The sequence below is a fragment of the Magnolia sinica genome, chromosome 12 (assembly GCF_029962835.1).
Source record: "Magnolia sinica isolate HGM2019 chromosome 12, MsV1, whole genome shotgun sequence".
In the NCBI taxonomy this organism is placed as follows: Eukaryota; Viridiplantae; Streptophyta; class Magnoliopsida; order Magnoliales; family Magnoliaceae; genus Magnolia; species Magnolia sinica.
The window spans coordinates 62,876,563-62,901,258 of NC_080584.1; the positions used below are offsets into that span (position 1 = coordinate 62,876,563).

Below are 24,696 nucleotides of genomic sequence, written 5' to 3' on the forward strand. Positions count from 1 at the left end.
TTCTAAAAATTTAGTTTCTAAAAACAGAAAAGGAAAGTTTCTAAACCTAGAAATAGAAAGTTAAGTTAATTTCTAAAATAATTCAAATAAGGGGATAACAGAAAATTTCAGCAACTTATGTCAGGGTTTATAGACTTCTAAACAGCCATATATGATGAGAATTGATGCGTAATGGACATAAACAACCAAACCCTAAACATGTAATGGATGCTTCTTTTAAATAAAAAGATCTTTGTTGATGCAAGACATGAAAACTAAATATGTTATGCGAGATTTCAGGCTTAAGATCATGTTAGTTCAGAAACAATTACACAAATTCCATATCCCACATGAAAGTCCAAACATTCAATTAAAGGGAATCTATGCGAGTCCAGGCCTACATATGATAGGGCTAGATCAATAAAAATTATGAAACAAACGATACTCAAAGATAAGAAATAATCATCCACACATGCATAGTAATCAGTCCCTAATCCAAGGGATTCAGAAATTCCAATTCGGGGAACCCTAGGGTAAGAAAAGGGGCATAAAATTGGAGATTTGAGTAATTTAGGGTTAGGTTTAGGGATTTTGGGTGAAAGCGGAGTGAAAGAAAAGAAAGAGGTGAACCAGAGAAGTACCACACGCGTGGACAACAACAGTGGCCCAGACGCACGTGCGTGTGATATCGGCCGCACGTGTGTGGGCCCACTATTTAGAAAAAGGCCACCTTAGCCCTGGTCGTCCAAGGATGCCAAAACCTCAAAATCTCAGCTCGATCCGATATACGGTTTGTGCGTGGTGATCCGCCGAAGTTTCAGCCCTCCTGTAAGGTCAAATTCTGAAATTCTGATGTGGAGAGGAGAATTGCTGCAATAGATGATTGATTTAAAGTATAAATGACGGGGTAAGGTGAGAAGAAGGGATGGTAGAAGATGGGTAGTAGAGATGCCGATGGATTGGGACAAATCGGGATAGATGTGGCTTCGCATCGCAGTAGTTAACCCTTCGATGAAGGGAGAGCTTCACACCTAATTAGGTTTCACAACTCAGAAAGTAGGAAAATGCAGAATTTTTATTAATCTTCAATCCATCAAAAAAACTACAAGGGGTGCTTATTTATAGGGAAAATCCTATACCCCAAAAACTCGCACCATGTGCGCAACCTATTACTTGGTGATGAAGTAAACTAAAATAAAAACCAAACAAAGAAATCCAAAGCGTTCACGATGTTCTAAATAATAACAATAAGCAAAACCTAAAATATGACATCAATCCGACTATGGCTACGATCACAGATCCCATGGTGGGCTTTTCTCATTGTCGGGCCCACTCTTTTTTGAATCAAAACTTCGTCTCCTAACTAGGAGGCTCTCCTCGGACGTTGTCATTAATCCGCATTGACTGGGGGTCCTCCCTTCCGGCGCACGTGCGTATGGGGCTGCGGTGCTCGTGTGATGTCCCCATCACATTGTTTTGGCACCAATGTTCAATCACCCATGTATGACATGCATACTTGTACCGTAATTTAATGATAGAGTATTTATATATTTTTGATAAAATAATTTATATTAGGCATTAATGTGAGATGTTCTCATAAAAAAATACGCAACCTTTCTTGAAAGAGTACATCTTCAATAGATGAATGCATATTAGATCTACTTATTTTCATGAATGTACTCGCTAAATATTGATGCCTGCTTGGTTATATTGAAGTGGCTTTCCATGCCAGAAAATTATTTAGAAGGTCCTATTCCAGCCGAGTATTGCAACCTATCTAGTCTTTCGCTTTTGGACCTTTCCCAAAATAGAATTTTTGGTTCCATACCTTCATGCATCAATCTATCTCTGAAATTCTTACATTTGCAAGGAAATGAGCTTACAGGATTGATGCCAAATGCTTTATCCAAAATTTCCTCCCTTGTTACATTGGATGTCAGCGACAACTACTTCTCTGGTAATATTCCAAATTGGATTGGTACACTTCAAAATTTAAGGTTTCTTCTCCTCGGAGGAAATAATTTGCAAGGTCACATTCCCATGCAGTTGTGTCAACTGAAGAGCGTCAGCATATTAGATCTTTCACACAATAATCTCTCTGGTCCAATACCGATGTGCTTTGGTAATATGACATTCGGGAGGGCAAGAGTAACTGACTTCTCAACTTCGGTTTTCTTTGCATGCGGTTTCGGTTTCATTTCAGGCATTGATCAGCTGCTTCGATACCGTATTGAAGTTAGTTTGCCTGGTATAGATGTACGTTTTACAGATTCTGAGGAAAAAGTGGAGTTCATAACAAAGCAGAGGTCTGAAACTTACAAGGGGGACATTCTCTACTTGATGTCCGGTGTAGATCTGTCATGGAACCAGTTAACAGGTGAAATTCCTCCTGAAATTGGACATCTGACTGATATTCATGCATTGAACTTGTCCCACAATCAATTGAGTGGACCAATTCCAAAAACCTTCTCAAATCTAAAACAGATTGAGAGCTTGGACCTTTCTCACAATAGATTGAGCGGGGAGATTCCTCCTCAACTAACTGAGCTCAACTTCTTATCTGCATTCAACGTCTCTCACAATAACTTATCCGGCGTCCTACCAGACATGATGAAGGGGCAGTTTGGCACCTTTGGAGAAACCAGCTATGAAGGCAATCCCCTACTCTGTGGACCACCACTGAAGAGTTGCTTCTCCACTTCTCCGCTACCACCTTCAAAGCCAAAAGAGGAGGAAGACAATTATGACATTATCTTCTACGCATGCTTTTCGGTGTCATGTACTGTATCGTTCTTAGTTTTCATAGCACTTCTCTACATCAACCGCTATTGGGGAGGTCTATACTTCTATTTCGTTGATGCATGTATCTATTCATGCTATTATTTTGCTTTAGACAGCTGCTATTTTGCTTTAGACAACGTTCGGAAGGTTTTCACCCGACCACGTGCATTACCTTCAAGTCAGATCAGTTTCTCCCTGTAACTCTTATTTGTAAGACAATAATAATCATGTTTATGCATGGCATGACTTTTATTTCAACCCATGTTTCCATCGCTTCTTTGTTTGGTCGTGCAAGTGAACTGAAGTATGCAGTTGCACGTAAGGGGAGACTCCCGCAGATGCTTGCTAGTGTGAAATCAGAATCATTCGTTAAATTGCCCAACCACACATGCCATGTCTGATCCGAATATTTCTTAAGGGAATTCGAATCCTCTTCAGGTGCTCTGCAGAATGCACCATGTGAAATCCAAGTCAGTCATTAGGCAGTCCCCACCACATTTGGAGCCGAACAAAAGTAAAACAGATACATTCTTCCTAGTCTGGCCATTGCATATACACGATGAGGCTGTAAGATGTCGTCTTCCTAATGTTTACGTGGGAAAAGGTCAGAACACTTCCCATGGTCCAAATTCAATACACGTTTGATGCCCACCTGGTGAGTGGACTTACAACATCTTTTCACCATGCCTATAGAATATTTCTTCCCTACTTGAGCTTGGAGAAGCAGAGGCTGCTGGATGATCAAGAAAGTCGATTTAATAGCCCACAGCATGGATGGAAGACTCCACAAAATCTTTAAGATTAGAAGATCCTGACCGTCAACAACTCTATGGCCTCTTTCCCACACGGAAAATCGATCACGGCCCTTTTATATTTCTTGTTAACCATCTATTGCGTTTAGGGCACTCAGTGAAAAGAGGTAGAATTTTTTCACCAGTGTTAGTTTTTGCTTAATCCTTTATTCATAGTAGGGCCCCTAAGTTTTAGATCAGTGAGAAATGGGCCTCACCATGGAAGGGGTATACCTTGGGCCTCACCAGTGAGAAACCAGCCTAAAAAACGCTACCACAAGGAGTGCAGGATTTCCTTGGTCGGGAGGGACCCCTTCCCCATCGGTTCCTAAATACCTTCCCGAGGGAGTGCTGGACCACATCGTCTAGGGAGGTTTCAGCACTTCAGGTAATATGGACTCTTGCATATGGCCTCTCAAACCATCAGGCAATTTTTCAGTGAAATCAGCCTAGGAGATATGTAGAGAAGGAGGGCAGCATAGGGGATGGGCCAAATGGGTATGGCACTCAAAAATGCCACAGAAGATCTCCACATTCATTTGGAGGCTGCTGCAGGGGGCCATCCCGGTTGATGACAGAATACATGAAAAATGGGTTCTCTTAGCTTCAAAATGCGTTTGTTGTGGGGAAGAATCATATCAACATCTTGGTACCGAATCGCTGAACCACCTATTCGTCAGTGTCTGTCTGGCCGTGAAGTTTTGGCATCATTTCAGTGCTCTTTTTGGAATTGTCCTCTCCGCTCACCATTCGGTACAGGAAAGAATGGGTCAATGGTGCTTCATGATGTAAGTGTTGTATCCACGTTGTCCATTCATTTGGAGATATCAATTTAGGATATGAGCCAAAGAACAAGTTAGATCCAAAGCTCAATTGGACCCCACCATAGAAAACAGTGGAGAGAATGACGCCCACCATTAAAATTTTCTACCGGCCACAAAAGTTTTCAATCAAGCTGAAATTTGTGAAATTTGTGTTTTCCTTTCTTTCATGTCTATCTTAATTTATGAACACGCAGTAGCAGACCTTAGAAAGGTTTCAACGCAAGCGTCACTCTTTCCACTGTTTTATGTGGTGGGGTCCACTCTAGGTTTGGATCTAACTCATTTTTGTCTTATGCCTTAGAATGATCTCTCCAAATGGATGGATAGCATGGATACAACATGTTCGTCATGGTGGGTCCCACGGAACTTGGTGAAGTCACTTCATTAAGGAGTCCCACGGAACTTGGTGATGTCACTTCGATAATGAGTCTCGCTGTTCAACCCGTTAATATCTAACCTCGATCAGCTCCCATGGTTTTGGGACTTGGGTCACGAATGATGAGACGTACCGGATGAGTTGGGATTGACAGGATGTGGAATGAACGGGAGTTGTTCCACTCAGATCACATGGTGTAGAACAGAGCACGAGGTGGGTACAGTGTTGATGTGGCAAAGATCTTTGAGCCCTACTCTAAATGTACATGTTATATGCCCATCATCCATTCATTTTTTCAGATTATTTTAGACTAAGTATAAAAATAAAAATAAGTCGGATCTAAAGCTTAAGTGGACCACACCACATAAAAGAAATTATTGGAGAATAATGATGCCTACTGCTCAAAACTTCCTAAGGCCCCACTGGCACGCAGGGATGAATGGAATGAGGTCAATCACCGTCTTCCTCAAAGATAACTTTTCCGAAATCATGGAACTTCTCTGGACTCCTCATAAAGACTTCTTAAATCCAAGAGTAAAAAAAATAGAAAATAGAAATAAATTCTATAAAATTCATAATTTAATTGATGATTGAAAAAGACGAGTTCACTATCCTTTAAATATAGATACTAAGCCGTGGGAGAAGTTTCAGAATCAAACTGCAACTAAAACTCCTAGAAATCATGATTTACTATAATTAGTAAACTTAATATTCATAAATGGTCGTGATGTCTACTAATGCGCATGGTTTTTGGCCAAAAATAGTGTCCTATTTGACTGAACCATGATGTTCTCCTGATTATTCTAAGCACTCTTCATGTTGGACACAACTCCTAAAGGCCAATGGATAGAGAGTTATACTCAAACTAAAACTTACTATAAATACAACGGGATTTCAACCATCCATCTGATGGTATTTTGCAAATTCGGCGTAGGCGACCCCGCTCAACAGGGTTGGGTGGCTAAAGTAGCTTGTCCTACCCCAAAATCATATATGGTACGTATGATAGCTTAGTCTGGTTTGTAAGATACATCCATTTTAAGTCCTGACGATCTGGATCACTTCTGCTTCTGATCGGGCCTTTTTTGATCCATCCTGGCCATGAAACTGTCCACAACCCGCTCTACATCACCCACCATAAATTTTATTTACCATCCAACCTGTTTTTAAGGTTACACATACGTGAATGAAGGAAAAGCACAAATATCAACTCAATAGCCCCATGAAATTTTCAATGATAAACGCTCGATTTCCATTATTTCCTCTGTGGTCCACTTGAGCTTTGGATCCACCTCTTTTTTGGGTTCATTTCCTAAAATCGTCTGAAAAAATAGATGGACAGTGTGGATATAATACATATATCATGACGAGGCCCAAGAGAACTTTGTCATGTCAATACCGAAAGATGGTGATCCGTTCTGCACTACGCGGTCAAACACCCACGCCACAACAATTCTTTGTGGCTCAACGAGGATTTTGCCACGTTATAGCAACAAATGTGGTCTCTTCTAGGTAGAGGTGTACATGAGTCGATCCAAGCCGAGCTTTGCTCAGATCGGCTCGACTCGGCCAACTAGAGTCCTCAGCTTGAGCTCGGCTCAGCTTGGCCTTCAAGCTTGGATTAGCAACTCAGTCCAATTCGAGCCGAGTTCAAGTTCGAGTCTTTGAGCCAATTTGAGTTTGAGTTTTCAAGCCGAGTTTCGAATTCAAATTTTTGAGCAGGGTTCAAGTCCGACGGTACAAGAGCCACCCGGCCAGTGGTCGAGTGGGGTCCACTAATCGGACGGACACTACTCGTCGGACAAATGCTGGAAAAATGGAGAGAGAGGAGAGGAGCCCCACTTTTAGTTGTCAGTCGTTCGGACAAATGTTAGAAGGAGAGTAATCGCCAGTCAGGCGCTGGAGAACGGCGAGAAGTTTGGTTTAGATTTGGGTGAACGGCCGAGAGGATTTTGGTGAACCGCCAAGAAGATTTGAGCGCTGGAGTTAGATTCGGGCGAATGGGTGAGACGATTTGGGCGATGGGGTTAGGGGTGGGCGAATGGGAGAGAGTTGACTCGAGACTATTTGGGCGCTGGGGTTAGGGTTGGGCGAATGAGTAAGGATTTATTTTTAAAAAAAAACCCATATATACTTTACTCAAAAATCGATCCGAGTTGATCCGAGCTAAACCGAGTCGAGTCAAGCTCAATACCGAGTCGATCTAGGTCCAACTCAGACTCAACTCGAAATATTTCGAGCTCGTTAAAATTGGCTCGACTCGACTCGAACACAGTTTCGATCCAAGTCAAGTTGAGCTTTTCCGAGTCGATCCAATTGAGCTAACGAGCTAACTCAACTCATGTACACCCGTACTTCCAAGGTGTGCAACATAATGTCGGTGGGCCCAGCAAGACATATATGTGACTTCCACTCCATCCATCCTTTGAGCCAGATAATTTTAGGTAGAGTGTCAATAAATCAAGCCAATTCCAGAACTTAAGTAGGCCAAACCATAGGTAAATATGGGAATAGAAACCTCCACCGTTGAAATCTTAGCAACGTGATGTTCATATGACATTCAACTCATACATAAGTTGCGTGCATGAAAGTTGAAGGAAAATAAATAAATATATGCTTTATACAAGAGTCGGATGGTTTCCAAGGAGATTTCAATGGTACACGTTCTATCATGCTATTCTCTATGTGTGGCCTACTTGAATTTTAGATGGGCCTGATTTCAGATATCAAGTGTTACAATACCCACTGCTTTTGTGCAATGTACAGCAGAGCATAGGATGAGTTGTTGGCATAAAAGCGTGAATCACCCGGGCGAGTCTCGCGGAGCAGTCTGCGGGCATCAGTCCACGAAATTTCAGAATGGCATGCGTCCAATGTCTTTCACGAGCAATCACAAGGCCCTTTTTCTTAAACGTGGTGCCATGGTTTGGTGATCCAAACCATGACTTGACCAGATACATAGTTTGGGGGCTTCACTCAAAATCTTTAAAATTACAAGCAGCCCACATGAAAATAGTCAGGCGATGGTTTTTATTATTAAAAAAAATAAAATAAAATAAAATCAGTTAAATGCAGCTACTGTCCTCTCACCTACTGGAAGGAAAATATCTAAATGATTATGAGTGCTGAAGCATTCCCAAAGGGAGACATCCCAACGCTGGACGTTCACGGCATACACGGACGGAAGTGGATTGCGCAGTGAGTAACTCAGTACACTAATCGTACTGGGTAAATTCTGTGGGGTCCACCATGATTTATATATTTTATCCACTCCTTCCATCCATTTTACAAGATAATTTTAGGGCTTGAGCCAAAAAAATGAAGCATATACAAAGTTCAAATGGACTAAACTTCGGGGAAACAGTGTGAATTAAATGTCAATTATTGAAAATTTCTTGAGGGCCACTGAAGTTTTGGATCAAGCTTATATTTTTTTTCCCTCCATCTATGTTTTTTGATCTCATGAACAGGTTGGATGACAAATAAACATCACTATGGGGCCTAGAAAGTTTTCAACGGTGGAAATTATTGTTCCCATTGTTTCCCGTGGTCCACTTGAGCTTTGTATATACTTTAATTTTAGTCTCAACCCCTTAAATGATTTAGAAATAAGGATGGACGGTGTGGATAAACCACTTACATTCACGGTGGGCCCAACAAAGTTTACTCAGTACGATGTGAGCCTATTGACTAACTTATAGTACCTAATCCGATTTCGTCTGGGACGTACACCGTCCGTTTTCCTGCGAAAGCATTTTGCAGGAAGCTCCTCTGTAGGAAACTTATTTGGAGCCCACGTAATGTTTATGAGAAATCCACTCCATCCATCTGTTTTGTGACATCTTTTTAGTACATGTGACCAAAAGTAAGAAGGATCCAACACTCAAGTGGGTCGTGGTAAAGGAAAAGGTGCTTAAGGAAATTCCCACTGTTGAAACCTTACTGAGTCCACAGTTATGTTTACATGCCATCCATACCATTTATAACGTCATTCCTACTGGGATGAACTGAAAATACAAATATTAGCATGATTCAAAGCTTTTGTGGCCCATGAGTATTTCAACTGTGGATGTTCAATTATCATGTTTTCAGTCCACTTGAGTATTGGAGCCAGTTCATTTTTTGCCCCATGTCTTAAAATGATCTCAGAAAACAGATGGATGGGGTGGATTTCTCACAAACATGACGTTGGGCTCCATCTAGGTTTCCATAGCAGAAGCTCGTCAAAGGCTTACACTTGAGATCCGTGAAAGCCCTTTATGGGGCGTGGGCACCCAACTCATGGATGTCTCCATCTCCTACTCCCCTGGAGAGGCTAACGTGGTGGCAGATGGGCTTACTCGGAGAGGTAGCAGCAGTTAGGCCCACCATGTCCCTCGATCCATGTCTGAGCTTCCCACCCTCATAAGAGGCCATCTCTTCCTTGGTAAAGTAGGTCTAAGATATCTACGTGAGTTGTAAAGGGCATTTGTCGCCTCTTCTTTATTTGTGGGTCTGCCTCCCCTTTTTTGCCAGCAGACTCATCCATACGGTGTACAACTCTTCTTTAGGGATACACACACACACACACACACACAATGGCTTTCTTTAAAATAAAAAATTAAAAAATAATAATTTTTTTATAAAAAATTTAAAAAAATAATTTAAAAATAAAACTCATGGGGTCCACATTGATGTATTTTTATAATTCACACCACCCATTCTTTTTTACGTGTCATTTTAGGGTTAGACCTCACATATTAGCCTAATCCAGAGCTCGTATGAGCCACATAATAGAAAACAATGGTAACATTGGCATCCACTGTTGATACTTTCCTGTCATTGTGATGTTTGTTAGAAGTATACCCTGCACAAGTGACGACTTCTTGGTTCCATGGTGAGCAAGCTGACAAGATGGACGGAACATATTAGCCTATTGTGGGCCCAAGAATGGCTACTGACTTTCGCTATGGATTTTGTCTGTATCCTTTAATCCCATGACAACCTCGGCCATGACAACCGTTTGTGAGGTCTATCATCAATATGTGTGGAATTCACTCCATCCATTAACTTTGGAATTTCATGAAAGGTTATGATTAAAAGCATGATCAATATCCGCTAATCATATTAACTACATCACAAGAAAATAGTTTGTATCGAACGAACACCATTATAAATTATCAAGTTTTGTGGGCTACAAAAACATTATGTCGGCAAGAAATTAGCATCTTTTTAAATAAATAAATGACTACAGACAAAATGAATGATTTGGATATATAGTCCATACGCCCAATAACAATTTCCGTCAACTTGACAACCGACAACTACTAATACAACGTGGTGTAAAAACTTTTCAAGTGAGATAACCACATGAGAATATTCAGAACTTCCCTTCTATTTCGAGAACTCAACCATACTACGGTCAAAATTCGGTACTACCCATATGGTCACTAGATAGGAACGGACCAGTGCTCTGAAGGTCACCGTGATGTGTGGGTTTTATCCACACCGTCCATCCATTTTCCCATATCATATTAGGGTACAAGAAAAAGAAATGAGGTAGTTCCGAAGCTCAAGTGAACTACAGTGAACCACACCATGGGTATTAAACAGATACCGTTGAAAACTTTTTGGCGACCGCGGGAATTTTGGATGAAGCTAATATTCATGTTTTTACTTCATTCAGGTCTACGTGACCTTAAATTGGATGGCAACTAACCATCACAGTTGTCCCTAGGATAGTTTCAACGGTAGGTATCATGCTTCCTGTGGTGTGGTCCACTTGAGCCAGGGATCTGCTTCATTTTTGTGCTTGTATCCTAAAACGATATGGGAAATTGATGGACGGGATAAAATCCATACATCATGGTGGCCACTCCCAGCCCCTGTCTGTTACTAGCTGTTCCCGGAGTGAATGGCGGTTATTATTCCACAGAGAAATTCCTTACAATGCATGACTGAAATTTCAAAGATCACGGCGTGCTGTCTCTGTCACGAGGAGTCATAGGGTCCTCATCAAACTGTACATTTGATCAGGATGCACGTGATTTGATACTGGTGGGCCACGTGATCCAAACCATTGACGGGACGAGATACATCGTTGAAGTGGCTTCATTCAAAATCTTCCAAATTACAGGATGCTATATTTACCATGAATGGTTCACATACAGACGGTCACGGAGATGGTCTTCTTATTATTATTATTATATATACAGGGAATTGGTACTATGAGGTCGACCTCATGTGAACTTCCCATGAGGTCGAGTTGTGTGGGCCCCACCATGATGTGTGTCGAACATCTATCCCATCAGTTAGATGCACCATTCCATGGTGAGCCGCGGGATTAAACATCAAGTCAATACATGACTTGGGTAGGCCACACCACATACAATAGTTGAGAAGGGTTACCCTCTCATTAAAACATTCATAATCATTTATTGGGCTCATCAAGATGTGGTTCACAAATCCAGACCATCCATTGTGTGTATCCCACTTGGATGAGGGCCCATACCAAGTTTCAGCCCTATACAACACTCAGGTGTGCCCTATCAAGTGCTTTTATAGATTTTAGGCATGTCTTCACATGGTTTTAAATGTTATGGCCCACCTGAGTTCCATATATGGAAGTTTTTTGGAAAATTCCATAACCTAAAGGGGACCCATCAAATGCGCGTTGTTAATTTTTGACTCACATCATGGTGGGGCCCACACAGCTCGACCCCATGGGAAGTTCCCATGAGGTCAACCTCATAGGGCCCCACCATGATGTATGTCAAACATCAACACCGTGCATTTGATGGGTCCCCTTTAAATTATGGGATATCCCAAAAATCAGCCGTATACGAACTCAGGTGGGTCATACCATCTAAAATCATGTGAAGACATGCCTAAAACATATAAAAGTACTTGATGGGGCCCACCAGAAATTTGTATGCGTCTGAAACTTGGTCTGACCCCTCATCCAAGTGGGACACACATAATGGATGGGCTGAATTTGTGAACCACATCTCGATGGGCCCAAAAAATGATTATGAATGTTTTAATGGAGGGTAACCCCTCTCAATTTTTGTATGTGGTGTGGCCCACACAAGTCACGGATTGACTTGATTTTTAAGCCCTAGGCCCACTATGGAATGGTGCATCTGACTGATGGGGTAGATGTTCGACATACATCATGGTGGGGCCCACGTAGCTCGACCTCATAGGAAGTTTCCATGAGCTCGGAAGCATATATATATATATATATATATATATATATATATATATATATATATATATATGTATATATCAAAAGTAGTTTGTGCTATCACCTATTGGAAGGAAAATAGCTTAATGTGATAAAGTTGCCACTGTATTCTAAAACTGAAGATATTTGAATTGCTTCCGATCCATGGTGAGACCCGTCTAATGCATGATTTTGATTATTGAAACATGTCCCCAAATGCACGTATATGCAAATGATATAGATGGCCTTTTTGTGCGTCTGAAGAGTAATTGTAAGATTCTAGAGGTGCACGAGATCCTCTATCCTTAATATTGTAAGTGGGCCCATCTCTTCCTAATCGAGACTCGTGAACTTATGTGCCTCTCACCCTGTCCAAAATGAGCTAGTATCTGTGGATACATGTTAGGGCCTGGAAGTAAATGCCAAAAATATGATGGATGGGATCTTCTAATTTACGAGATTGCCTGGCTTCAAGGTGTACCCATCATCGATTCTGTGGCGTGTCATATGACATTGACATTCTGATTACCGATCCAAGTACCAACTTGTTTGAAGCTTTGAGTCGCTAGCATGGCTTTGGCAAGTGCTCATGAATGATGAGAATGACCAGATTAGTCAGTGGCGAATTGACGAAGAAAAACGTGTTCTACCATGGTATGGAATTGTGCATCAGTACTGTTTAGGCAATGTGTATAATGGCCTCCATCTCTCATGTCCTCCACAATTAGTTTTAAAATATGATGAATGACACATGAACATCTACCTACACCTACAAGGCATGCTTAATTTCCAGATTATCACCCAAGTCCAAACCCTAGAGAAGCAATTACATAACATAAAACTAGAAGAAGATGCTCCTATAAGATATCATGTCCTCAAAATATATGAGATCACTAATTAGCTTAAGATTTTGGGAACAATCAAGGAGAAGGTCGCCATAGAAAATGCAATTCTAACGTCTTTCACTCCAATGTATAAAAGGTTCGTTAATAACTATAGCATAGCATGAATAGGTTTTCTTATTCTAACGAGTTCACACTCATTTAGTCATCTTTAGGGCCAACAATAAGACCGATAAACCCTGTGTTGCTCACTTAATTGAGGCATCCTTTAGCAATAAGCCCTAATTTAAGGGATATTAGAAGAGGGGGCAAAGGGAGAACGGTAACCCTAATAACTGAAAGGGTAATGTCCAAAAGCTAGGAAAGGGCAAGTCAAGGCACAATCGCAAGAGAAAGAACCCTATTGGCATTGTGGGAAGCTTGGCCATTTCAAGAGAGTGTTTAGCACTCAACAAACAACTTGCTCATAAGGCAAATGAAGATGATCGAAAAGCTCAAGATAAAAAGTGAAGTGATGATGAGGCTTGCAGACTCTTAAGTTGAGGAGTACAATGAGGATAGAAGCATAGTAGCCACATGATGCATGCTTTGAGGATTGTCGGTCCATGACCAGCTTACCTACTTTTACATTGGTTGACACTATAGTCATTCATTTGAGAAACGGTCTTACACTTTATAATTACCAAATTGAGTTTTATCACTATTATTCATCATTATGACTTCATGTCTGATGCTCATTCTCTTTTATTGATGATTTATGCTGTGTGGCATGGTGGACGTAATCCGCATCAAGGGTTGGATTTTGATGATGTTATTTTTGTGAGTTGAATCACAAATATTAATCCATAATAGATATCCAAATAAAGGGTTAATGAACTTTGATAAATACTCATAATGAGATGTCATATGGGATGTTTGAAGAAGATGGAATTGATAATATGATGCTCACTTCATATGAAAAGATTGATTCACTACATATGTCAAGATCCTTAATAAAAAGTGTTTACCCTAGTCATGTAGTAGTTTAAATCTTAAAATTTATATGAGTTACATAAAAGATATATTAAGATGGAAGTTCCCTTATATTCCATGTGGGTTTGTTAACATGATTGAGTGAGCATGTAATCCTAGAACAAAGCATCACACATGCTTCATTAATATTTCATCATAAACTTGGCTTGAATTATATTAGGTGGCTCTTTCTTTTTTTTTTTTAAACGCACGCGCACACACCCCACATACTCACGCCGAAGTGGAATTTCACCACCTATGGGTACTCGAACCCTTGACCGATGTTGAAAATCCTGAGAGTCTACCACCCGAGCAAGAGTAAGGACCCTTATTAGGTGGCTCCTTAATACTCTAAAGCAGCCATTATGTTATCTTGTCTAGATATTCCTTAAAATGCATGATATGTGTATATGTCATGGTATCTCGCTCATGTCCTAATGATGGGGCTTAAGATGTTTATCACAATGGATGTGATATGTATCATACTCGTGGTAGGTCACCACATATAAGATGGTTCGAGGCATCACTCGTTCTTACTAGTAATGGGGAAGGATGCCTTCAAGTAGGGTTGTCAACGGGCCTGATTAGGATCGGCCAAGCTCTCTCTAAGTATAGCCTGCATTGTTCAACATAGGCCCAGACCCAGCCCCTTCTCATGACAGATCAAAATAGTCCAACCCGAATCTAGCCCAAAACGTTTAAGTTAGGCCTGAGCTCGAGCTCGAGCCCAAATCTAAGTTTTCTTGGTAGGCCCATCACAAGCCCTAAGTTATTTCTAAACACACACTCACACACACACACACACACACACACACACACACACAGGCGAATCCACTACAATGACCACAAGAGGCATGGATTGTTGGATCGAGGGACGCATGGGTTGTTGGAGAGAGAGAGAGAGAGAGAGAGAGAGAGAGAGAGAGAGAGAGTTTTTTAGAGAGAACGAGGCATGGGATTTTTTATATTCTTATATTATAAAATTGCCCTTTCAAACCTTAATGGGCCAAATTGGGTCAGTTTCGGGTCAAACCTAGCCTGACTGAAAACTGGGATTGAATTTCAAGCCCAAGCCTGGCCCTCGGACTTGATACTCCATCCCAAGTCTAACTCAAGGTATGTCCAACTTAAAAGCCTAGCGGGCCAACCCAGCCCATTAACAGCCCTACCTTCAGGAAAGTTTGATCCACTACTAATAACCTTTAAGTGAAATGAGAAAGTATGGTTCTTGACCTTTATGATTAAAAGGAAAGTGATGTACATTGTACATTGTATAAGATGAGATGTATAGACTTCTTATTCAATGGGAGAAAGTAAGACACACCATGAATACCTAGTTATAGATTTCACATATGAGGTAACTGAATGTAGATATTGTATTTGTGCACTTGAGTAAAATTTCATATAGTGAATTTTCTTATCACTCTTATAATAATGTTGTCAAGCATTGTGTGTACAATACATGTTAGTTCCATGATTATTTAGATGCATGGCTTGTGAATGTTTCCTTCTTGAGGATCATGACATCCTTGGGTGAATTTCGGTTTGTTTGATGAACGGCTCGGATCACATGATTAAATGCACAATGAATGGACAACGGTGGAAGGTGGTGCACAATTTGTATATATGGCTTCGTGTTGTGATTAATTTGTGCATGTGATTGTGTCAATAACCATTAGAGCTTACATGCTTGCATACTTTCTGCCAAGCTTATGGTATGATCCTCGGTATTACTATGATTGGATGAAGTTACACTCGACATGTGCACTTAAGTTTAAGAAAAGTATTGTTGGTATTGTGTCCTACCAAGCCAATGTGTTAATCTTACCTTTGATTTTATGATATTCACTGCAGATCATCATGATGACCATGGGTCATGTTCGGACATATTATTAATGTCATAACCAATGTGTGGGTATGCCTTAAAACATACATGTAGATCAGATAAAGAAGAGGGATTCCTCTAGCTATCCCTAGGGACTTAAGATTCAACACAACAGTCATGGGTCAAGGGAAAGTTGTGTTCCATGGATCTTAGTACACTATTGTTTCATAACCACCTAGCAGGTTGTAGGACAAACTTGCGGTTGTTATTTTTATATGATCGATCCTCTGTGAGGAAATGGGTGACGAATCAGGATGGATAGTCTCCACCGTCGGGTTTGATGACCAGTCATTGTGTTTGTGCCCTACCCTATATAGGAGTGTTAGTATTTATGGTAATGGAATCATGGTATTAAACCAGTTGAAGACTTACATTGGATGATTACTTCAAGTCATCAAACTCATCATGCTTGATCCATATTGCCTTATGTATGTACTAGCTTTTAAGTAATCCTTAAACTTGAGAATGTAATGAGCATTCAAGTTTATGATATAATATGTTTTAACATGCCTCACCAAGTCAATTGCAATAACTCATATGAAAGTGTTGTTAGGTTCATGCCTTAGGATGCAATTGAGGTGCATATAATCAATCATACAAGAGATCCACTAGCTGAGATTCGATGGATTGAATCATCAAGTGGTTTTTATTAATATCGATACCTCAAAAGCTTTAACTTATTTTACAAATGCTTTTAACCATTGACATCTTATTTTAATCATTGAATATCTTCATCACACTTGATAATTTCGACAATTAGGATCTTGTAATATATCACTTGATTTGCATGAGAATTAGATCGATGATGAATAACTATGTTGAGTAAAGGGATAAAGTCAATTTGGGTGCAAGGTTAACAGGATTCCAGACTTAGATGTAGTGGAGTATTATACCCAAGCCTGTATGGTGGTAAAGTACCACACTAGTAACTCTTCCTAAAACCCTAACTCCTTATAAATAAGTTCTTATCCCGAAGGGAGAGTATATAGAGAACGAGAGAGCTTTAGACACCTATGCCCCATAGGGTGTCACTGCTTAAAGATAGAAATGGGAAAAAAAAAATGAGATCAAGAAGAGAGATTGCTACTCTCCTCCTCTTGCCCCCATCCATACGTCCACTCGTGTGGAATCCACTGAGCGTGCGTCTCTCAAGTGCATCCCTAACCCCATTTTAAGGTTTGCATGTTGGCACGTTTGAAACAAAAAGAGAGAATAGATGGTTTCTATTAAGAAATGACTACATGTATGCCCTTACACAAAAGCGTTTCATGCATTAACCGACCATATTACTTCAACATTTTTCTTTTCACTTGAATTCTAGTTTCCCTAATAGTATGAAAAACATTTCCAATAAAAGTTGCACAAATGTTACCAATCACTAGAAAATAATAAGTTCAAGAAAAGTCTTACACTAATAAACTTATCTCCTGAAATGGGCTTCATCAACATATCTTCTACATGATCATTGGTGTGGATCTTCTATAATGAAATATACACATCTTCCACAATGTCATGAACAAAGTGATGTTGCACATCAATGTGCTTGGTTCAGGAATGAAATATTAGATTTGTTTTTCTCTAAGTATAACATGCTCTGATTGTCACAATTAATCTTTGCAACTTTCTTCTTGAATTTTAATTATTCTTGCAATCATTTCCACCAAATATCTTCCCCGCATGCTCGTATAACTAACATGTACTCTACTTTCATAGTAAATAAAGTCACCACTAACTGCAATATTCACATCTAACTACTTGCACTACTAGCTAAAGAGAATGTAACCTGTGATATAGCTTCTTTCATCACAATTTTTTACATAATCTGAATCCATAAACTCAAAGAACTCTAAATTTTGACCACCATAACAAATAACTATCTCAGAAGTACTCTTTAAGTGACGATCGATCAACTTCACCACAATTCAGTGATCTCTACCTGAGTTTGTCATGTATATATTGTCTGCTTCTATTACTTGTGCAATTTCTAATTTAGTGCATGCCAGGGTAAACATAAGACTTTCTATCACCGATGATTATAGTACTTGGGATACATCTGCCTTTTCTGCTTTTGTGCTAGGACACTAATCTAAAATAGCTTGAAATCAACCAGTCATGGAGTATTGACTTGATTAAAATTCCTCATATTGCAGCAACACAGAATTGTCCCAATACAACACGAGTTATCCAAACTTTCTTATTCCTTCAACATAGTCCTTGTAATAACCATTTTGTAAGGTAAAATAATTTAGTACATTTTTCATCAAATTATCCAAAACAAGGCATCGATATCAAAGAACAAAGTACGTGCAACAGTAACAGTGGAAGACCTAACATACATTTCTTGATGTCTAACTACATTATGTATTTAACAACACTTCATTGCTCGATGTGTAATGGCATAGTGACATTTCATTTACATCTTTCAAGGTTAAACTAGATATGCATTAAGTAATTCATGAGCTTGTGTTTATACCCAATATTGTCAATTGCAATTGGATATGCTCATATATGTGAAAAGATTGCATATGCCATGCTGGCAAGTATACCATAGCATACTTTGTCATGCGATCACATATGTGAGTATGCATATGCAATCGCATATTGCCCTGCAATCAGAAATATTATCGGTGGGACTTTTCTTTTCTTTTCTTTTTTAATTTCAGCCTCTCTCTCCCTCTGTTCAAAGTTTTTAATAATTAATTCTCACTTAATGTAGATTGTAGATTATCTTATTAAAATTCATGTAAATATAATATAAGTAATTAAATATATAATTTAATGAAACATTCAAACAACAACGAAATAAGTAAAATATGTTATCCAATCACTTTTACTAATTAGGTAATTTCTTCCTTAACTTTCTATAAATTTTTTATTTTTCTTTTTTTAGTTTTTTTTTTCAAGAAAAAAAATAATAAAAGAGAAGAAAAAGTGATTATGCAATCGCATATGCGAACAGCATATGCAGATCGCATGCAATCGCATATGTGATTTGACAACATTGTTTATACCTTTTATGCCCTTTCACAAATATATAATTTCACGAATCAATCGTCTCATAATACTCAAGTTCTAAAATATCTCAATCTTTATTTTAAAATTAGTTCCAAAATAGAGCTTGGTATCAATAGTGATGTTGAGCTTAACCAAGGGTCAAAAACGAACAAACTACTTCACAAGTTGTCACACGAGTTGAATTAATTTGAACAAAGAAATATATTTTTCATGAATAATGATCCCATGGGCAAAGTGGATGGGACCATTTCCATGAACATAGATTCATTTGAACCCTGTCATCTAACATCAAAGACAACATTAACCTTTGATTCTCTCATACCCTTCGCTAAGGCAACTCAGTAGCAGATGGACTTGCGAAACTTGCTAGCAGCAGGATCCCGAACAAAGTATATCGCTCGAAACATCTTCTTCCAAGATACATCAGAGGAATCTTAGTGATGGATAACTCTGGCCTTGGGGAAATTAGGAGGAATAAGGCTAGAAAGGGAGTGGGATGACTCTCTAGGCGCCTCCCTGCCTTTTCGATTGCTACCGCAAACTTCTTGCGCTGAGTCGCAATCAGAATTTAGTAGCAGTGGGTGGTAAGGCCAGTGTCCAGCCTCAAGCTAAGTTGGGAGCTTCCTCTGGTTGCAGGAAGTTCTTCCTGCTGGAGGTCCAGGCGCAGCTCAGGCGAAGTGTTCGATGCAAGAGGTTTGCATGATTCTGGATGTTTGCCATTTGCTGCCGTTTTTTTTTTTTTTTTTTCTGCAGAGCTTGGGTCTGGTTCCTAAGGTGCTGGGGCGATCCTCTTCCTGAGTGGAATCTAAGTTGCAGGGATTTGTGGTCTCGATGGAAGGTCCTGTTTTTGTTTCTGCAGGCAGGGTCTCAGCTTCTAATGAGCTTCAGGTTGCTGGCAGGAGAGATCGGCCTAAGGAGGAGCAGGGATAGGTTTCCTCTACTGGTAGGAGAGATCAGCTGGATCATGATGTGCTTCAGGGAGGTTCAAGCCTTTTCTTTTTCCATTTTGTGTATGCAAGTTAGGAGATATGATAGATGAGGCCCGGAGTTTTTGTGGAGCCCATCCGAAAATCAGGATGTACATCCTCTGTTCATTCTAAAAGAATTATAGAGGCGTGCCCCATCTTTAAAAAAATAATAATAAATAAACCCTGTCATCTACATCACCTATCCGGACCATCCATTAGGTCCAGTGCACTCTTCAAAGGCTGTCTTGAAAAAAAATAGTACCGATTAGATTATCTAAACCATTCAGTTAGTGGCATGAAAAATGGATGTAGAAGATTGTTGTTGTTGAATGACAGGCACAATCACAGATGTTTAGAACCAACTAACTGCTGTGATTTTTGCCCAATAGCAGAAGAGGGAACTGGACCTAACAGACAGTTCAGATTGGTGATGTGAATGTCAACAAGTCCAGATGTAATTATATACATGGGAAGGTTTCCATACACATGGCCCACTAGATCATTACTCTTTGTTCATATGTATCATGCAGAAGCACAAAGAAGACACCCATATCTTGGGTTTTACCACCCTTTCTATTTGCCCATTGAAAAAGAGGTTGGCTCCAAAATATACCTAAGCATCGCATTAAAAGCGAAGAACAAACCCAAACATTACATCAGTATTTGAAGAACAATGGAACCAAGTATATCCAAACAAGGTGTCAATATTTAAGCAGAAGTGCATTCAACAAAATAAGTAGATCTAATATGCATTCATCTACTAAAGATTGGTGCCAAAACAATGTAGATCTCCTGTTAATGCCTTATATAAATTATTTTATCAAAAATATATAAACACTCTATAATTAAATTACAGTACAAATATGCATGTCCTTCTATGGGTGATTGAACATTGGTGCCAAAACAATGTAGATCTAAGGTTGTGATTCACGATTCAAGAAAAAAAAAAAATGCGAGGCAGGCCCCTACATATGCCATTGCAGCAATGGTGCCCAATAAAGTCCAAATGACAAGCGGCGGTCACCTTATAAGATGGAAACTGCAAATAGGGCGTCCACCATCTATGGTGGAACCTATCAATTACATCATTTTGATTGAGAAAACACGAGCCCACATGTACCAAGACCCAAAATGTGCTGTCCTAAGACTCCAAAATCTCTTGATGGGAAGCAGAAGATCTAGGCCTCTTCTTCAAGGCACTTAGGGCACCTACATCTGAAACCATAATCTGCAAGTAAAGCTTGTCTCTATTTGTACGGAAGGTCCTCATCAATGTACGAAATGGTAATCTGCAAGCATGTGAGAATCAAATATTGTGTTTGCTCATGTTTTTATCCCCAACAATTACGATTGTCCAAAGACACGAAAGATCATTCCTCAAGGAACTACAAGGTCCTGAAGCACTAGTGTGCATAGTGACTAGATGCATCTAATTTGTACAAGTAGGCCTCGTGCCAATGATCCAGACCATTGACATGATGTTCCCCACCATGGATGGAGAATGCCCCAAAAGTTTTCCAGGTCAAATGCATATATCCATCCCACCATTTTTTTATAACAAAAAGGTGGGAGCACACCACTTGTAGTTTTGTTGATATGATAACAGGATGTACAAACATTTGGGCGGGCTCCACAAAAAAAAAAAGAAAAAAAAAAAGAAGGGCCTCTGATCCATAATTCTCCCCATCCATTTGTTCGTTGGCCACTGATCCAAGAGTTATTTATTGTTGGATAATGGGATCTACATGTGGGTTCTAACAGCACAAAAGTCAGGAACAAAATGGAGCACCAGGATATTGTTCATGTCCTATTGCATCAAGAGCATATAATTCCTCATCCAGGAGCCAGGTAGAGGGTTTTTTGTAATTATGAATGAAAGCTTGAATCAGAACCAGATGCCATGGCTGAAAGTGAATACCTCTTCTCCTTTCAAGATGGGCCGCAGAACTATTATTGTTGCTTGGCCATCTCTATCCTGAGAGTGAGAATCAGCCATTCTATATGATTAAGGTGAAAAAGTAAAAGACTCATCGATAGCCATGACAAGAGCTACCAATTGTGGTATTATAAGAGTGAATCTACTGAACGAGTAAAGGGAGCCCTATTTTTATCCATTCACCCTGTCTTTCTACTTTTTTAGTACAATACTGCAAAGTTGCACTACGCTACTAATGAAAGTAGAAAGAGGGTGCCTCTGTCAAACAGGGTAAGTGTACATATGGATTCCCTTAACAGCCTAATGTGGTGGATGTTTGGCTCCCTGTAAAAATTAACACCAAAATTCAATGATTACCTCATCTCTTTTGAATGCTTTGGCATTTGGATAGCAAGAATGATTCATACAACTTTGTATAGGAAAGAATGCGGTGCCTGAAACATAATAGGGGAAACAAAAACTTGAGTAGGATATAAAATCTTAAGGCAAAAGGATATAATAAACTGAAAAGTTGAAGATCTGAAATAACCAGCAATTAGCTCATTTTGCAAAGAGTAACAATAGGAACTATGAACACTAAGCAAAATATTGGAAATGAGAGGATGTCAAGGTGTCTAAGATTTTCCAAAAGTCCATTTGGAAAGCTAAATTTCAATCATAATTGCACAAAGCATGAAATGAAGAGGCAACATGTTTGGGTGACCATGAAGGGAAAGGTCTGTATCGTCACATTAGCTAGTATAAACAGATATGAAGCAGGGAACATGAGTCTGGAGTGTGATCCATAATTCAAATACTGTTTGTATATATGTTTTGAAAATATTTATAAAAATAAAATAAAATAATAAAAAAATAAATGTTTTGACGTTAGACAAATTCATATTGAGCACAACTCCAAAAGTACAGTTGATAAACTTTCTAATCCAATCTATATTTGCCTTTTTTGGTGCTCATTTTGTTGTTCATTTCGATTCACAAGCCAAATAGGAAATTACCCATTTTTAAAATAAACCAACTGGTAACTTTGTGAATTGGATCATATAGAAGCAAACAAGGTACCCTACTTTTATTCAGACAAACAATTCCAAGACAAAGAAACCCAACTTCTCATTAAGAACCCTAATAAAATTTCAAATATGCCAACAAGGATGGAATTTACTCATAGAAGGATTGAAATTCTAAGCCATACCTTGACAACAAACTGAATAATCATCACCAAGAGCATCTAGAAAGGGCCGTGTAACTTTTTCAGCTTCTTCCTACAAGATATGATGTTATAATCCTAAGAAAAGGGCAGAAACAACACTAGCATATCTTCAATGAGCAGTCTTATGGAAGTCACAGAACAAGTGGAGGGAGAATTGCACTAACCTTATCAGGATATGGGAGATCGTCAATGTATATAAAATAATCCTCCACAGGTGATGCTACAACCAAATCACTACACAAATAACAAAGATGTTGTCAAGGATTTTTGTATGTGAGGACAACCAATAGAGTTGGTTCGGAAAGGAGTATACCAACCTTTTTCTGATTTTCCATCCGAAAGGATTTGAATCAGAAAAAGTCGGATGTTTGGTCTCTCCAAGACGTCCAGCACCAAAGCGGAAATTCATTGAAAGGCCATCTTTTCTTCAATCCATTCCCTTCCTTCTCCCACTCGAAATGAAACAGTTAGGGCTGCTGTATTTGATTCAATTAACGCCACCACATGAAACCAGCCATTAATATATTTTACAAGATAAAGGATAGCACTCATTTACATGAGAGACCATTCAGAACTGGTTTCTCAGCAATCAGGAGACATTCTTGGCATCATGAGACATGCAGGCCCAAGCCGATAATTTAGGATGCTTTCCGAAGCACAGCAAACCAGTAGAGAATGGTTTCCCACCAAAACACACCCCCAGATGTCCCTTTTAATGCACGCTATTATTAAAAAGAAGACTATGACATGAACATGAATGAAAACAGAAAAGGAAACATGATAATAATTCTTGCAGAAATGCCATAACTTACAGATTGTTTAGCTCAAACATGCCAATAATATGCCCATAGATTTCAAGTGAAAATACTTTAGCAGAGTCAAGGAGTCTGATAGATGAAACCCACCTGATGAATAAGATATTCACTTTTGCACACAATAAACAGATAGCCGCTAACTTGTAAACATAAAAGGATGCATGGCGCATACTCCTTGTCAAAGATGGCTTCCTTGAGAAGCTGCAGCGACTGCAAAATTAAATTGAATCCTTAGAACAAAAGATTTTTTTTTTTTTTTTTTTTAAAGTCTACGTAACTCCAATTATAACTTCGATGAGAACTATAAGCCTACTTAAGAGAGTAGGATTCCTAGTCCAACTCTCGTCATGTATCCAAATGCACCACATGCATGTGAGATCCGGATTAATCCTCAGCTGGGCCCCATTGTCTATGTATTGTGGCCCAAAATCAGGCTGTCTGGTCGTTATGTGGAACATTCGTACAAGAACAAATACAGTATAAAACATGATGCAGAGGTATTGGGATCAACCGTTGTCATTCAATGTATCATAGAGCAGACCAAGATAATGGCCACAAAGTACTGGGTTTTTGCAGCTTCACTTGAGGGTAATCCTATTCAACCTGGGAGCAATTTTTTTGCAGTAGCAATAAATCGACCAATATTATCACACTACAAGAAAACAGGCCTAAGCCGACCGATGGCCCAACCCTTTACCCGCAGCCAGTTTTATCGGCTGCGGGCAAAGGGACGCCCTATAAAAAAAAAAAAAAAAAAGCCGGCCCTACTTGCTATTTGAGCGCCGAATCTCTCTCTGCCTCTCCCTCTCGCTCTCCCTCTCGTGCTCTCCCTCCCTCTCTCTGCCTCTCCCTCTCCCTCTCGCGCGCTCTCTCTCCCTCTCTCTCCGTCTCTCTCCCTCTCGCGTGCTCTCCCTCTCCCTCTCCCTCCCTCTCTCTACCTCTCCCTCTCCCCTTCGCACACTCTCCCTCTCCCTCTCCCTCTACCTCTCCCTCTCCGCTCGCTCTCCTCTCACTCTCACTCTCCCTATCTATCTCTCTCTCAAAACCCTATTCCTCTCTCTC

At 39.7% G+C, this 24,696-nt stretch overlaps 1 protein-coding gene and 1 pseudogene across 1 annotated transcript; one reads left to right on the forward strand and one right to left on the reverse strand.

The window, feature by feature from the left end:
* The first annotated feature begins 1,653 nt into the window (after window positions 1-1,653).
* LOC131220142 (cuscuta receptor 1-like) lies at window positions 1,654-2,961 on the forward strand. The gene has a single exon (XM_058215113.1). The coding sequence runs from the start codon at window positions 1,654-1,656 to the stop codon at window positions 2,959-2,961; it is 1,308 nt and encodes a 435-aa protein (XP_058071096.1).
* Window positions 2,962-20,466: 17,505 nt separating this feature from the next.
* The window catches only part of LOC131220143 (histone-lysine N-methyltransferase ATXR2-like), a 33,535-nt pseudogene continuing 29,305 nt past the window's right edge, over window positions 20,467-24,696 (reverse strand).

Excerpts from the sequence above, each read along its gene's own strand:
- LOC131220142 (XM_058215113.1), top strand. The coding sequence starts at position 1,654 with ATGTACTCGCTAAATATTGATGCCTGCTTGGTTATATTGAAGTGGCTT.